General features: G+C 40.5%; 1 protein-coding gene across 3 annotated transcripts in view; it reads right to left on the minus strand.

The window, feature by feature from the left end:
• bbs2 (Bardet-Biedl syndrome 2) overlaps window positions 1-17,998 on the minus strand; it is a 74,771-nt gene that overhangs the window by 53,406 nt on the left and 3,367 nt on the right. For all 3 annotated transcript variants that reach the window (XM_078211110.1, XM_078211109.1, XM_078211111.1), the window contains exons 2-3: window positions 13,413-13,538; window positions 1,980-2,207 (exon numbers count right to left, since the gene is read on the minus strand). In XM_078211110.1, the coding sequence (XP_078067236.1) occupies window positions 1,980-2,207; window positions 13,413-13,529 (345 nt within the window). In that variant the 5' untranslated portion in view covers window positions 13,530-13,538. The remainder of the gene's footprint in view (window positions 1-1,979; window positions 2,208-13,412; window positions 13,539-17,998) is intronic.

Consider the following 17,998-nt stretch of genomic DNA (forward strand, 5'->3'; position numbering starts at 1 on the left):
ATAAAGGTAAAATAGAATCATTAGCACAAGAGTGAATGGGATTCAATCACAAATGCAGGTAGTCACCAAAATTTGAAGAACAAAATAGGAGTCAGGAACTCCAAATTAAGGAAAAGGAGAGCCAAAAATTAAATAACAACTACCAAACAGATAAAAAGAAAAATTGCATTTATATTGCGCCTTTCAGAACCTCAGGATGTCCCTAAATGCTTTATAGCCAATGAAGTACTTTCTAATGTGTGGTCAATGTTATAATGTAGTAGGTGTGACAAACAATTTATGCACAGCAAGGTCGCACAAAAAGCAATGTGAAATGACGAGATTTTTCTTTTAAGTGATTTTAATCAGGAAATAAGTATTGGCCATGACATGAGAAGAACTCCCTTCCTGCGATGGGATCTTCCACATTCACCCAAAAGGGTGGACGGGACCTCTGTTTAACATCTCATCTCATCTGAAAGATAGCACTCTGTCAGTGCAGCACTCCCTCAAATCTTTGTACCCAAGTTTCTAGAGTGGGACTTGAACCCACAACCTTTTGATTCAGGGATAAGAGTGCTACCACTGACCCACAAATGAAGCATCTTCATAGGAAGTCATATAGCTATGAATATGGATTGCCGGTAGGCCATATGAGAATAATTTATTGCAAATGCATGGTGCTAGTTTTGGCCAAATGCTTTAAAGATGACATCTGGCAAAAATAGAACGAAAACATATTCAACAGCAGAGTTGCAGAGCTAAATAACACAGACACAAGTTTACGAGTGGAATGGTCATACTGGTTATCGTAGTTAATGTCAGAACTTCCAAGATGATTGATAGATTTGAGTTAGAACTAATATTACTTGGAAAAGTGGCGGATTATCATTTTCTTAAATTTCCAATCCAAAGGAGACGTAAACTAGCAGTAAGATAGTTTTCAGAGATGTGATAGGTTATATATGATGTGTGGAGACATATACCTTTAGGATGTTAGGAGAGGTATCATCATATTATTGGAGTCTAGAGTTAGAAGATCCAACAAATACGTTTTTTTAAACTGTCAATTTGTCAGACAGAACTGAACAATGAAGGAGTGATGAAAATAGTCAAAAATAGGATTTGAGGGCTTGCAGCAAAGGTTGCAGAAAAGCAGGTTAAAGTGAGAAGACATATGAACGCAATAGGTCCTGTTTTGGGTCTCGGAGGTTATAATACATTGTGAATCTTGAGCTGCATCTGCATATTTTCCATGATGGCAATGAAGAAAATTCTGTGACTTAGCAAACAGTCAGCCTAGTTGTAAACTTTGTTCACCACTGAATATTGAAACCAACCATCCAGTCATGAAACAACAGTGTATTCATGCTGGAATCTTAATCTACAGTTAGGAAGCTTACTAAAATGTTAAAGTGAGTTCAGACCCCTGTGGTCATGTAGTCATGCCTCAGGAGTTGCATTTGACTATGTTTCCTTCTTCATATCTCTAGCAGTGGTGAAACAGAGGCAGATAAAGAACTTACGAAGAAACCTGATGAATAATTAAGTAATCAAAAAGGTCAAGAAAGAGAAAAAGTTGAGTTTAAGAAAGCAGTTAGAAGCTGTCACTAGGTTGAGGGTATCTTAAATGCAAATGAATTTGACATCCACCACAGATCAAGGTAGCATTCTTATTGGGGGCTTAGGTACTCTAAAGGAATCCAAAAAAAAGCCAACAAATATGGGAAAAATATGGCATTGAGAAATTGATGAACTTAAAAGTAATGCTTACACCTTTGATAGCAGAGTTGTAGTCAGTTTTCAAGTTATCAGGAACAGTGACTGGTTAGGCAATATGGCAGGGCAAAGATTTTCTTTTGAACACAATGTTACAGCACCATCCAGTGGCAAAAATGAGCTCAACATTACCTAAATGTTCAAAAAATCCAGGAACTTTAAATAAGGCTTTGCCTAAAAATATACTCCCTATGACTTAATGTGATTAGTTAAAACCTTACCTCTTTGTAGAAGACATCGGAGTTGTTATGTACATCATATGCCAGCAGGTTAGTCTGAGTGCCTACAAGCAACATGTCATGGCCATCTCTGGAATTTAGTATTCCTGCAGTTAGACAGCTGACACTTTGGTTTATGTTCAGGAGGGAGGTATCAGAATCCAGGCCACCTTGTAATAACTGGTTAGGGACAAAGCGCTGCCTGCGGGTATGGGGATTGTGGATAAAAACCTAAATCAAACATATCAATAGTTACCATTCACAGTGAACAATGCTGCTTATAGCACAAAAAATTATGTTTTCTGATTAAATATAATTCTAAATATAAATATCTAAGATTTTTCCAATATTATTGTATAATAATGTAGCTGAGGCATCTGAAATGTAAAAATAAAAGAATAAAATTAATAACAATTTCCTGAATAATTGTTTTGTTTAATGTTAGGATTTCTGCAGCATAACAGAAATATGAATGTGTGAAATATTATTCACATTTATTCTTGAAGTCCTCTCCACAATTGACTGTAGGTGATCTGCATTACTAACATATCTCATAGATAACCAGGACAGTTACTATTAGGATCAAAATCATAATTCAATTGTGATTTGTTTTAAATAATTCCAATTAAAAACCGATACAAAGGGTTTGGATAAAATGTGGTAGCAACATGATAAACAATGTATCACCAAGGGCAGCTGTGTCCAAGACTTCAAATATTGAAGCAATGGCTTCGTAACCAAAGAGGAGAAATTAGATTTACGGGACTTTCTGTCTATTGTAGGAAATTACATTACACATGAAACCTCTGCACTTTCTTTTCAAAATAAAGAGAAAATGCCTTTCTTCCTTAGCAAGGAGTGGATTGCTACATTAAAATGTCTGGATTGGGGAAGAGGGAGGAACAAGGAAACAAAGCTATCAATCTGCCAGTACAAGTGTGACGAGAAAAATAAAATGCATTACAGTAGGCTGAAAAAGTCAAATGGGGTGTGACACTTTGAAAAATCACCAGCTCTATCCATGACCATCTAATATCTTTTTTGTTTCCAAATCATCCAAGTTAACATTTCCTATTCTGTAAACAGCAGTTCATGCTGGGTCAATTGTTAATTTTAAATTAATAGATTTCCATTAACCATTAAGGAATATGAGACAAAGGCAAAGTATATGGAATAAGTAATTATGGAATAATATGGTACAGATTCATTGTTCACAGCTCTTAAAAAGTGGAGTCATAGGTGGACAAGGTGGTGAAGAAGGCATTCGGCATGCTTGGTTTCATTTGTCAGAACATTGAATACAGGAGTTGGGACGTCTTGTTGAAATTGTACAAGACATTGGTAAGGCCACACTTGGAACACTGTGTTCAGTTCTGGTCACCCTATTATAGAAAGGATATTATTAAACTAGAAAGAGTGCAGAAAAGATTTACTAGAATGCTACAGGGACTTAATGGTTTGAGTTACAAGAGGAGGCTGGATAGACTAGGACTTTTTTCCCTGGCGCATAGGAGACTTAGGGGTGATCTTACAGATGTCTATAAAATAATGAGGGGCATAGATTAGGTAGATAGTCAACATCTTTTCCCAATGGTAGGGGAGTCTAAAATTAGAGGGCATATGTTTAAGGTGAGAGGGGAGAGATACAAAAGCGTCCAGAGGGGCAATTTTTTCACAGAGGGTTGAGTGTGTCTGGAACGAGCTGCCAGAGGTAATGGTGGAGACGGGTACAATTTTATCTTTTAAAAAGCATTCAGATAGTTACATGGGTAAGATTGGTATGGGGGGGGATATGAGCCAAAAGCAGGCAATTGGGTCTAGTTTAATGGTAAAAACTGGACGGCATGGACAAGTTGGGCCGAAGGGCCTGTTTCCATGCTGTTACCCTCTATGACTCTATAAGTCTGTCTTGGGATTTAGCTCCTTGATCCTGTTTCACCATTTATCAAGATCATGGTTGACCTGTGACCTGATTACTTATTTGATTTAGAACATAGAACATTACAGCGCAGTACAGGCCCTTCGGCCCTCGATGTTGCGCTGACCAATCTAAAGCCCATCTAACCTACACTATTCCAATATCATCCATATGTTTATCCAATGACCATTTAAATGCCCTTAATGTTGGCGAGTCCACTCCTGCTGCAGGCAGGGCATTCCACGCCTTTACCACTCTCTGAGTGAAGAACCTACCTCTGACATCTGTCCTATATCTATCACCCCTCAATTTAAAGCTATGTCCCCTCATGCTCGCTATCACCATCTGAGGAAAAAGGCTCTCACTATCCACCCTATCTAATCCTCTGATCATCTTCTTAGAATCTTAGAATCCCTACAGCACAGAAAGAGGCCATTCGGCCCAACGAGTCTGCACCGACCACAATCTCACCCAGGCCCTACCCCCATATCCCTACATATTTACCCACTAATCCCTCTAACCTATGCATCCCAGGACACTAAGGGGCAATTTTTTTAGCTTGGCCAATCAACCTAACCAGCACATCTTTGGACTGTGGGATGAAACCGGAGCACCCGGAGGAAACCCACGCAGACACGAGGAGAATGTGCAAACTCCACACAGATCTTGTATGCCTCTATTAAGTCACCTCTTGACCTTCTTTTCTCTAATGAAAACAACCTCAAGTCCCTCAGCCTTTCCTCATTTATTCAATCATTTATGACTAACCTAGTGAAAGGTAGTGAATATAGTTAAGCAACACTCAGCATAAAAGCTTCAGTTAGATGCATTCTTAATGCATTGAAGACACAATCCTATTAAATGTCTTAAAGAGACATTGCAAAGTTAAGATTTAGCTTCAGTTGAGGAGCTGAATTAATATTTTGCATGTATTTCTTTGTTAGGGAAGTGGATGCTGATAACATAGCAGTAAAAGAGAAGGTAGCAATGATATGGCAAAGGATATAAATATGCACTTAAAAGTCTGGCAGTCTTTGAAGTATAGAAACATCACTAGTCAGCCTAACATTGATGGTGGAGAATTCTTAAGAGATAATAATTGATAATGAATTTATTCAGGACAAAATGAATGAGCAATTTTAAAAAAAATTATTATTACTGTTACAAGTTATTATTACTGTTCATCACAGCAATGAAGTTACTGTGAAAATCCCCTCGTCGCCACACTCCAGCGCCTGTTCGAGTACAGTGAGGAAGAACTTAGCATGACGAATGCAACTAACCAGCACGCCTTTCAGACTGTGGGAGGAAACCTGAGCACCTGTAGGAAACCCACGCAGATATGGGGAGAACGTGCAAACTCCATATAGACAGTGACTCAAGTCGGGAATCGAACCTGGATCCCTGCGCTGTGAGGCAACAGTACTAACCACTGTGCCACATATGTGTTAATAAGTGAAAGTCTGCACAGATTGTTAAAAGTAAATTGTGTTTGACCAACTTGATCATGCATTTTGAACTAAAAGGGGTCAACTCGGGTTGATGTTGTGCATGTGGACTTTCAAAAAGGATTTACAAAGTAACACATGACAAATCTGTTAGCAAAATTAAAGCCGAAAGGATCAAAAGGAACTATGGATGCAAAATTAGCTAATTGGCAGAAAGCAGAGTAGTGAACAGAAACCAAAGAGCCGGCACAAGCACAAAGAAGGCAAATAGGATGTTGGCCTATATCGCAAGGGGGATAGAATATAAAAGCAGAGATGTCTTGCTGCATCTGTACAGGGCATTGGTGAGGCTGCAGCTGGAATACTGTGTGCAGTACTGGTCCCCTTATTTGCGGAAGGATATATTGGTCTTGGAGGGAGTGCAGAGAAGGTTCACCAGGTTGATACCAGAGATATGGGGTGTTGATTATGAGGAGAGACTGAGCAGATTGGGTTTGTACTCGTTGGAATTTAGAAGGCTGAGGGGGGATCTTATAGAGACCTATAAGATAATGAAGGGGCTGGATAGGGTAGAGGTGGAGAGATTCTTTCCACTTAGAAAGGAAGCTAGAACTAGAGGGCACAGCCTCAAAATAAAGGGGGGTCAGTTTAGGACAGAGTTGAGGAGGAACTTCTTCTCTCAGAGGGTGGTGAATCTCTGGAATTCTCTGCCCACTGAAGTGGTGGAGGCTACCTCGTTGAATATGTTTAAATCACGGATAGATGGATTCCTGATCGGTAAGGGAATTAGGGGTTATGGGGATCAGGCGAGTAAGTGGAATTGATCCAGTTCAGATCAGCCATGATCTTATTGAATGGCGGAGCAGGCTCGAGGGGCTAGATGGCCTACTCCTGCTCCTATTTCTTATGTTTTTATGTTCTTATGTTGTTATGTTCTTACAATGAACCTCTTCCTTGCTGTATCATTCTGTGTAGACTGGTTCTGATAAGGAAGATCTTTTGTAATATATCTTGTGAAGATAATTTACTTGGTTCATGGCAAATTCAGCACAGTTGAAGGAGAATATAGTGAAGCTCGCCAAATGCTAATTTTTCTAAGTGCTTAGGCACTATGGTATTATGTAGTCTGTTTATAATCAGGTATTGTTTGTGCTGCCCAGTAAATCTAGCAGGTAACAAGTACGAAGTACTAAATTAGAACAAATTTCCAAAATGCCATGTGTTACATATCGATTGAAGGTGGCTTGCATCCTAAGCAATTGGCAAGCACTCATATTTTCTTACAATTCTCTTTCTACCAGCAACAAAGGACAGTTTTATAGAAGAAGGGAAGTCACTAAAGCTACTAACTTCATTTTTTTTACTCCATTCTTAAAGTTACAAAGCCAATGAACAAATTGGACTAAGCAAGGCATCTCCTTGATTTCTCCAAAAAAAACAACTCAAATTGATTCCGATTCACGGTCCCCACAAGAGAGGCATACAAGATCCAAGCTGATAAGAAAAGGCTATGCACCTGATTTTGGGCTTGATCCGAGGCTTGATCTTAGCCAAAAGGCCGAGAAGTAATTTTCTTTTTTGGTACTTTAATACTAATCAAAAAAGCCAATTTAAATTAAGTCCAATCATGGTCCCCACGTGAGGGACAAACAAGATCCAAGCTGACAGGATATTGCATCCCATCTTGGACACGATCAAACAAGATCCAAGCCGACAGGGTGAGGCATTGCACCCCTCCTGGGCTTGATCTAATGTTTCATTTTAGCCAAAAGATCACGGCGACTTTGAAAAATTGCAACAGGTAAAGCCTCGGTTTAACCTCGTTGGCTACCCTGATCCTTTACTCTACACTAGCTTGGCAAACTATGATCGCAGGCATCACCACATCAGAAGTAGAATGGGCTAACTTCTTCCCCTGCCTGATCATGGTTTCATCCCTGCCAGGTAAGTAAAAGGCTCAGAAGCAATAACCATTCAGTCCTGATGAGGAGAGGACTATCAACATTATGGAAGCAAGAGTGCGAATGCAGGATGACTAAGTTGGAAGCCTCTTTAAGGTCATGGTGGGTATTTTGCTTTTCATTACGAAACTCCATATTTCTGCAAACACTCATTCACTTCCCATTCTCACACACATACAGCACACCCATACTGCAGAATTTCAATACAACATACATGGTGGTGGCCAACAACAAGAATAATTATAAAATCCTATGCTTTTGATCAGAATTAATTTGTTGATTAAATTGTGACTGGTGGAAATTATACCCTGGTTGCTGAAAATAAAACAAGTTTGTGTTTTAACAGCAATAAAATGAGGCATTCAGTTTTTAACATCCACAGGGAGAAATTTTTACCCAATAGTGGTTCAATATCTGCATTGGTAGTTATATTACACCAGCCAATGCCCAGCAACTCAGTCTCTTCCTGATAGTTACAGCTCCTCTCTTTGTAAACCCCACCCTCTTCCGCTATAGTTACAGCTACTCATTCAGTGCCTTTCCGGATAGTTACCTTTCCTCACTGAGTATCCTCTGACAGTAATTTCTTTTCATTCAGTGTCTTTCCCAATAGTTACCACTCTTCACCCCAGTGTCCTCCCTGACCGTTATTGCTTCTCATTCGGTGTTTTCTGTGATAGTCACAGCCTGTCATTCAATGCTGTCACTGATGCAAAGTACCAGGAGTAAGAGTAAAGATTACTTATGAAACAAGGTATGTCTTTCTTATCTTCTGTTATGCCCATATATCACAAATGAGAGCTGTGCATACATTTTAGTTCTTACTCTGGGTGTGGGAAGATTACTTTTATCTTATTTTTCTTTTTCTTGGGCCTGTCTCCTGTTTTTCCCCACTTATCATCCAGTCTTGACTGCCATCTTTCATTTCTCCCCTCTTGGATAATTCTGTCCTCACAATCCCTACTTCACCCATCGCTATTCCTCTGGTTTTCAACCCTTACAGGCTTGAATCTGCCATAATGAGGTCCATGACAATGCTGTGTGCCTCCTTTGGCATTCTCTAATGGATTTCATCAAGGTATCAACCTCTGCCTCTTTATGAGCAGCAATCCCATCCTTCTCTGTCACCAGCCCTCCCATCTATCACACCCACTAGGGGTTACCTTACTAATTTCTATTTCATTCCATTCACTCCTTTGGACTCTGTCAGTAGCCATCTCTGTAATGTCCTCCAAAATTGCAGAGATGGAAATTGGTTCATTTGTGAACAAATACTCTTGGCATCCAAGTCCTCTTGTGAATGGTTGCATTGACATTTGGAGTCAATGGGGGCTGGGCAGGGAATTCCATAGATTCACAACCCTTTGTGTGAAGAAGTTCCTCCTCAACTCAATCCTAAATCTGCTCCCCCTTATTTTGAGGCCATGCCCCCTAGTTCTAGTATCACCTGCCAGTGGAAACAACTTCCCTGCTTCTATCTTATCTATTCCCTTCATAGTCTTGTATGTTTCTATAAGATCTCCTCTCATTCTTCTGAATTCCAATGCGTATAGCCCCAGTCTATTCAGTCTCTCCTTATAAACCTCTCATCTCCAGAATCAACCTAGTGAATCTCCACTGCACCCCCTCCAGTGCCAGTATATCCTTTCTCAAGTAAGGAGACCAAAACTGTACACAGTACTGCAGGTGTGGCCTTATACAATTGCAACATAACCTTGCTGTTTTCAAACTCCATCCCTTTAGCAATGAAGGATAACATTCCATTTGCCTTCTTAATTACCTGTTGCACATGCAAACCAACTTTTTGTGATTCATGCACAAGGACACCCAGGTCCCTCTGCATAGCAGTATGCTGCAATTTTTTACCATTAAATAATAGTCCATTTTGTTGTTATTCCTACCAAAATGGGTCACCTCACATTTACCAACATTGTACTCCATCTGCCAGACCCTCGCCCACTCATTTAGACTATCTATATCCCTTTGCAGACTTTCAGCATCCTCTGCACACTTTGCTCTGCCAATCATTTTTATGTCATCTGAGAATTTTGACACACTATATATACTTGGTCCTCAACTCCAAATCTTCTATGTGAATCGTAAACAATTGTGGTCCCAACACTGATCCCTGAGGCACACCACTAGTCACTGATCACCAACCAGAAAAACACCCATTTACCCCCAGTCTTTGCTTTCTGTTAGTTAACAATCCTCTATCCATGCTAATATATTACCCGTAACACCGTGCACCTTTATCTTATGCAGCAGCCTTTAGTGCGGCACCTTGTCAAATGCCTTCTGGAAATCCAGATACACCATATCCACAGGTTCCCCAATGTCTACCGTGCATGTAATGTTCTCAAAGAATTCCACCAAATTAGTCAAACATGATCTGCCCTTCATAAACCCATGCTGCGTCTTCCCAATGGGACAATTTATATCCAGATGTCTCATTATTTCTTCCTTGATGATAGATTCAAGCATTTTCCCTACTACAGAAGTTAAGCTAACCAGCCTATAGTTACCCGCCTTTTGTCTACCTGCTTTTTTTAAAACAGTGGCATCACATTTGCTGTTTTCCAATCTGCGGGAACCATCCCAGAGTCCAGCAAATTTTGGTAAATTATCACTAGTGCATTTGCTATTTCTCCCGCCATCTCTTTTAGTACCCTGGGATGCATTCCATCAGGGCCAGGAGATTTGTCTGCCTTTAGCCCCATTAACTTGCCCAACACTACCTCTTTTGTGATAATGATAGTTTCTAGGTCCTCACCTGCCATAGCCTTCTTGTCATCAATTTTTGGCATGTTATGTGTGTCTTCCACTGTGAAGACCGACACAAAATAATTGTTAAATGCCTCAGCCATTTCCTCATTTCCAGTTATTATATCCCCCTTCTCTTCCTCTAAAGAACCAATGTTTACTTCAGCCACTCTTTTTCGTTTTATTTCTTTATAGAAACTTTTTCTATCTGTTTTTATATTCTGAGCTAGTTTACTCTCATAATCCATCTTACTTTTCTTTATAGCTTTTTTCTGACTTTTTGACAATTAAATTGAGAGTATCCATTCAACTGTCTCACGTTCACCAGAAATTCAACAAACAGAATACCACCCTGACATCCTGTTCTTTTTCTTATCTACATAATTCTCTAGACTTTCTCTGATTTCTCTACATGACCTCTCCAAGGCCACCTTGTGATCCCCTGACATGCTTCAACTAAACAACTTATATTTATATAGCACCTTTAACTTAATGAAACGATGCAGGGCACTTCACAGAGGCATTTTAAAACTAAACATGATATCAACCTGCATAGTGAGATACTAGGACTAATGACCAAAAGCTTGGTCAAAAGGGTAGGTTTTAAGGAGTATCTGAAAGTAGGGAAGTGAGATGGAGAGATATAGGGAGGAAATTCTAGAAATTAAGACTGAAGGCACAGCCCCCAAAGGGTGAAGTGATTAAAATCAGGGTTGTTCAAGAAGTCAGAATTGCAGGATTCAGAGTTGGGGATGGATTCTGAACTAAAATGCTGACCTTCCTCTCCTAGTCAGTGTGCTGGCTGACATTGTCAATATTTCTTAGTACTGTCACATCTCTAATCTCCCTTTCTTCAAGTAGCTGAGTGTGTTGTCATCTCCCAAATCCAGGTCCATCTTTCAATGATGAAAATCAATTTGAATGTGTTTAATCGGGTGTCCTTCCCTGCTGACACACCAAACGGAAGTCACAAATTACATTCTCTGTCACTGTGATCATGGCGTTCAGAGTTCCTTGACCTCTGCAGCCTTTAACTCAACTGACCGTACCATATTTTTCCAATGTCTCCGTCATTGGCCAGCTCAGTGGAATTTCAATCTGTTAGGTCTGAACACCTTACGAGCTTCTTTGAATTGCCCTTGCTTGATTTCAACCTGATCATAGCTAGAGTGACTATAGCAATGGTTTCTCTTTTAGCCTTTGCAGTATTAATTCTGGAGTCCTTTAAAGATCCATCTTTGGTTTGGTTCCCTAATCTACATGCTTCCCCTTGAAAACGCCATGCATAGACAGGAGGTCAGTTTCTGTACATATCTCAACAATATTTCCTCGGTCCTCTTGAACCCTCCACAGCCCATGTTGTCAAAATGCTTATCCAACATCCAGTCGTGGTTGAACAACAATTTCCTCCCAGATAGCCATTGGTAAGATTGCTGCCATTATCTTTGGTCCCTGTAACAAACTTTGCACCTTTGCCAGCAATTCTATTCCTATTGTGGCCAATATCTCTGGCTGAGTAAAAGGATATGAAGGCATTAGCGAGGAAAGCAGTAAAGATTCATAAGAATGGTTCCATGAATTAGTAATTTCAGTTACATGGACAGGTAAGAGAAGCTGGGGTGGTTCTTCTCAGAAAAGAGATTAAGAGGAGATTTGATAGAGATGTTCAAAATCACAGGAAGTCTGGACAGAGTAGAAAGGGAGATATTGTTCCCATAGGTAGAAGGATCGAGAACCAGAGGGCACAATTTGAGATGATTAGCAAAAGAAGCAATGGTGACACGAGGAAAAACATGTTTTACATACTGAGTGGTTAGAATCTGGAATGCACTGCCTGCAAGTGTGGAGCAGGTATATTCAAGCATGCTTTAACATGAGAATTGGACAATTAACTAAACGGGAAAAAAAATGCAGGGTTATGAGGAAAAGGCAAGGGAGTGGAAGTAGCATCTGGCAGACACAAGGGCCAAATGGCCTCCTTCTGTGTTGTACCAATTCTGATTCTATTTTTACAACATCAACTACATTTTTAATACTGAGTTAAGGTTCTGATTTAATATCCTCTCCATCATAAAGACTACCAACTTTCATCTCTACTTTGGCTCTTGATTTAGTTCATCTCTTACTTTATCCATGCTTTTGACATCTGCAGACCTGAGTATTCCAAAGCTCTACTGGCCAGTCTCCCATCCTACACACTCTATCAACTTATATTCCACAATAGGTTCCACTTAATGTTCACCCCGTGCTTGCTGACTACCTGTCTCCAAATGTCTCAAAATATAAAAATCTAATTTTTGTGTTTAAATCCTTAATATCGCCTCATCTTTTCTCTATCTCTGTGGCATGGTGGCACAGTGGTTAGTACTGCTGCTTCACAGCTCCAGGCACTCGGGTTCGAGTCCCGGCTTGGGTCACTGTCTGTGGAATCTGCATGTTTTCCCCATGTCTGTATGGGTTTCCTCCGGGCGTTCCGGTTTCCTCCCACAGTCCAAAAGACGTGCTGGTTAGGTGTATTGGCCATACTAAATTCCCCCTCTGTTTAACCGAACAGGCGCCGGAGTGTGGCAACTAGGGGATTTTCACAGTAACTTAATTGCAGTGTTAATGTAAGCCTACTTGTGACTAATAAATAAATTTGAGTTTAAAAAACCTCTGTCAGCCCCATAGCCGATTCCCCAAACTCTATTTCTCTGCCACTGGCCCCTTGTGCATCTCCGTTCCCTTTGCACCCCCAACCCTTTGTAACTGATATCTATGTCTTTGGCTCTCTAGGCCCCACACTGTAAATACTTCTTTAAACCCTTCTTCTCCTTCAGACTTCCTTAAAACTCACCTCTTCAACTGATTATCCTCCCAATTTCTCCTTCGTTGGCTTGTCATTCATGTTATTTTTCTAATGCTTCTGCAATGTGTCTCGGAAATTCTATGTTAAAGAATCAAATATGAATGCAAGCTGTGGTTGTTAATAGCTCCCTCTCTTTTTTATGGCCTTGCTGATACCTATGCTGAAACCTACAACTCTTTATTTGGTGCCCCTACTTGTAGTTACAGGCCCTCATTTAGTGCTCGTATCGATAGTTATAGCTCCATGTGAACAGTTACCATCCCTCCCACAGAGGTCTGATAGCTTGAGGTGTTGCATTACATTGCCAACCTGGGCAGCAATGATTAAACAAGGTTGTGTGCTGTCTTATTTGCAAAATAATGCCATTGCTGGTAGTTACAGCACAATATGTCTTCATTCGAAGCTAAGACTTGTAATTCAACTACATTTGAATTGGTCCTGTGTCCCAATTGATAATTACAGCCTCACAGGAACAATACTTTGAATGTACTGCCATACCTTGCCAGCCTGGGTAGCAGCAGTTAGACAGGGGTGTGTGCCATCATATTTCCCCACAGTTACCATTCGGGGGTTAATTCTGTGGTTTAACTTGAGAGTGAAGACTGGGACCAGCATGGCTTCCACCTGCAGATACAAATTAGATAAAGCAATGATAATAACAAACAAAATAATTAAATCATAAAATACACTGGCAAAATTAGGTGTTTAGGGAAACAAGATAGATTTTTGCCAGAGAACAGCAAAATCATTACCTAATTACATCAGAAATGTGGGAAACAAGTCAGGGGCCTATTGATCCTGCCAGAGGATGCAGAACCAAAACTCAGACTTTACACTATTGATCCATTTATTGTATTAATTACTCTATTCAATTGATTCTCATTATATTTTCAGTTTATATCACCACTGGTTAAATGCAAAGAAAGACAAGTGGTTGAGCTGAAGGAATATAACAGGAACTCGTATATAGATTAGTACTGGAATGGAACCAACATCCTTGCAGGGAAGTTTGTTAGTGCTGTTGAGGGCAGGAGTTTTGAGCTAATTTGGCAGGGGGATAGGTCACAGTGTGAAGGTACAGTTAGGGGTGATGCAGAACTAAATAGAGAAGGAAAAAACAAGTCAGCCTGCAAGGCAGTGCAAAGAAAGACATGTTAAGGCAAAAGGGAACATGGTACAGCTGAATGGCATTTATTTTAATGCAAGGAGTCCTACAGGTAAGGCTGATGAACTGAGGGTGTTGATTACCACGTGGGATTAACACAAATTATATTATTGCTCTGATAGAAACATGGTTAAGAGAGGGGCAGGACTGGCAGCTCAATATTTCAGGGCATAGAACCTTCAGGTGAGACAAGGGGCAGTAAAAGAGGTGGTGGTGTTGCAATATTGATCAAGGAGTCAATTACTGCAGTGAGGAGGGTTGATATCTTAACAGGCTCTTCAATTGAGGTCATTTGGGTGGAACTGAAAAACAAAAAAGGGGACAATCACATTGCAGGGAGAGATAAATCTGAGAAGTGTAAAAATAATAGGGTAATAATAGTATGAGATTTCCACTTCCCCAATATTAATTGGGATAGACAGCATGTGAATGGCTTAGTGGGGGCGGAAAGCTTAAAGTGATTTTGAAGTGGGTATGATTTAGTGGCGATTACTGAAATGTGGCTGCAGGGAAACCAGGTTTGGGAATTGAATGTTCAAGGGTACTCAGTATTTTGGAAGGGTGGGAAGGAAGAAAAAGGAGGTGGTGTAATTTTGTCAGTTAAGGAAGAGATCAGTCCTGTAATGAGAAATGATATAGGCACTGGAGTCTAAGATGTAGAATCTATCTGGGTAGAAATAAGAAAAAGCAAGTCTCTTTCTATAGGTCCCCAAATGGTAGTCCACACTAGGCACAGTATAAACCAAGAAATACTGAGGACTTGTAAGAAAGGTACAGCAATAATCATGGGTGATTTTAACATGCATATTGACTGGAATAATCAAATTGGCAGGGGTAGCCTTGAGAGAGAGTTTATTGAATGTATTAGAGATTGTTTTTTGGAGCAATATATTGTGGAACAACTAGGGAGCAGGCTATTCTAGATTTGGTATTATGTAATGAGTTAGGGTTACTAAATGATTTCATAATTAAGGATCCTCTAGGGAAGAGTGATCATAGCATGCTAAAATTTCAAATTCAGTTCGAGGGCAAGAAACTGGAGTCTGACACCAGCATTTTGGAGTTAAACAAAGGAAAATACATAGACATGAGGACAGATTTGGCCCTAGTGGACTAGGCAGGAAGACTAAAAGGTAGGACAGTTGATGAACAGTGGCAGATATTTAAGGAGATATTCAAGTCCTCTGAACTAAAATATATAGGGCGGCACGGTGGCAAGCACTGCTGCCTCACAGCTCCAGGGGCCCAGGTTCGATTCCCGGCTTGGGTCACTGTCTGTGTGGAGTTTGCACATTCTCCTCGTGTCTGGGTGGGTTTCCTCCGGGTGCTCCGGTTTCCTCCCACAGTCCAACGATGTGCGGGTTAGGTTGATTGGCCATGCTAAAACTGCCCCTTACTGTCCAAAGGTGTGAAAGTTAGATGGAATTAGCCTTGGGATTAGGTATAGGGTGGGGGAGAAGGCCTGGGTAAGATACTCTGCAAAAGAGTCGGTGCAGATTCGATGGGCTGAATGGCCGCTTCTACACTGTAAGGATTCTATAAAGATGGACAGCAAAAGCTCCTATAAGTATAATTAAAAAGAACAAAGATAAATTATAAAAGAAAACTAGCACAAAATATAAAAACAGACAGTTGATAAAGAGGAAGAGAGTAGCTAAAGTAAATGTTGGTCCCTCAGAAGATGAGGCTGGGGAGTTAATAGTAGGGAATGCAATAGTAGGCTGATACACTAAATCAATATTTTGCCTCAGTTTTCATAGTGGAAGACACGAGTACCATCCCAACTGTAACAGAAAATACAGAGGTTATAAAAACTCAGAACAATCATCATCGCTAGAGAAAAAGTACTGAGCAAACTATTGGGTTTGAAGGCAGGCAAGTCCCCAGGGCCTGATGACCTTTATCCTCGGGTTTTAAAGGAAGTGGCGTTGGAGTTAGTGGATCCATTGGTTCCAATATTTCAAAATCCTCTGGATGAGGAATGGTTCCAGTGGATTGAAAAAATGCTAATATAATGTCCTTATTCAAAAAGGGAGGGAGGCAAAATGTAGGAAACTTTTCATTAAAAAAATTAGTTTAACATTGTCATTGGGAAATTGTTACAATCCATTATAAAGGATGTAATAACAGGACATTTAGAAAGTCAAAATGTAATCCATCAGAGTCAGCATAGTTTTATGAAGCATAAATCATGTTTGATAATTTGCCTGAATTTTTTGAAGATGGAACAAGCAAGGTGAATAATGGGGATCCTGTAGTAGTATATTTGGACTTCAAGAAGGCACTTGATAAGGTGCCGCACAAAAGGTTTGCATGGGATTGGGGATAATTTATTCGTTTGGATAGAGGATTGGCTAACCAGCAGAGAGTGGGGATAAATGGATCTTTTTCAGGTTGACAAGATGTGACTGGGATGCCACAGGGTTCGGGCCCCAACTATTTACAATCTATAATAATGAATTGGATGCAGGAATAGCAGGTTATCGCCAAATTTGCAGATGACACTAAAACAGGTGGGATAAGTTGCAATAATGAAGTAAGAAATTTACAAATGGATATGGATAGGTTAAGTGAATAGGGAAAATTTGGCAGATGGAGTTTAAAGTGGATAAGTGTGGGGTTATCCATTTCGGTAGGAAAAATATAAAGGCAAATTATCTAAATGGAGAGAAACAGCAGGTAATGAGGAAGGCAAATGGAATCTTGGCATTTATTGCTAAAGTAATAGAATATAAAAGTATTGAATTCTTGTTGCCACTGTACAAAGCATTAGTGAGACTGCATGTAGAACATTGTGTACAGTTTTGGTCCCTTTACTTGAGGGGAGACGGGGTTGCATTGGAGGTGGTTCAGAGGTTCACTAGATTGACCCCAAAGAGGAGGGGTTTGTCTTACAAAGAGAGGTTGGGCAGTTTAGATCTACATTTCCTGGAGTTTAGAAGGAAGAGAGGAGATCTCATTGAGGTGTACAAGATGATAAGGGGGATTGACAAAGTAGACACGGAGAGGATGTTTTCTCTTTTTTTTATTCATTTGTGGGACATGGGTGTCGCTAACTGGCTAGCATTTATTGCCCATCCCTAGTTGCCCTTGAGAAACTGGTGGTGAGCGGGCTTTCCTAAATTGCTGCAGTCCACATGCTGTGGGTTGACTCACAATGCCATAAGGGAGGGAATTCCAGGATTTTGTAGGGCAATCTACAACAGGAGGTCACAGTTTTAGGATAAGGGGTGGCAGATTTAAAACAAAGATGAGGAGAAATTACTCCTCTCAAAGAGTCATGAGTCTGTGGAATTTACTATCTCAGAGCGTGGTGGATGTCGGGATTTTGAGTATATTTAAGTTTATTCATTACTGTCACAAGTAGGCTTGCATTAACACTGCAATGAACATGCTGCGAAAATCTCCTAGTTGCCACACTCCGGCGCTTGTTTGGGTACACCGAGGGAGAATTTAGTATGGCCAATGCACCTCGCCAGCATGTCTTTTGGATTGTGGGAGGAAACCAGAGCACCTGGAGGAAACCCACGCAGACACAGGGAGAACGTGCAGACTCCGCACAGTCACCCAAGCCGGGAATCGAACCCAGGTCCCGAGCGCTGTGAGGCAGCAATGCTAAACACTGTCACCGTGCCACCCCATTGGAAGAGGCGGACAGATTTTGAATTAGTAAGGATGTGGAGGGCTTTACTGAAAGGGCAGGAAAATGGAGTTAAAGTCGAGATGAGATCAGCCATGATCATATTAAATGGCGGAACAGGCTCATGGGGCTAAATTGTCTACTCCTAGTTCTTATGATTCTTATGATAAAGTGCATCCAGGAGAGCTTTTTGAGCCAGCACTTAGAAAGTCCTACAAGTGAAGGACAGTACTTCACTTAATTTTTGTGAATGAAGCCGGGCAGGTGGTCAACCTGTGG

Source organism: Mustelus asterias, chromosome 4 (genome assembly GCF_964213995.1).
Source record: "Mustelus asterias chromosome 4, sMusAst1.hap1.1, whole genome shotgun sequence".
Taxonomy (NCBI): domain Eukaryota; kingdom Metazoa; phylum Chordata; class Chondrichthyes; order Carcharhiniformes; family Triakidae; genus Mustelus; species Mustelus asterias.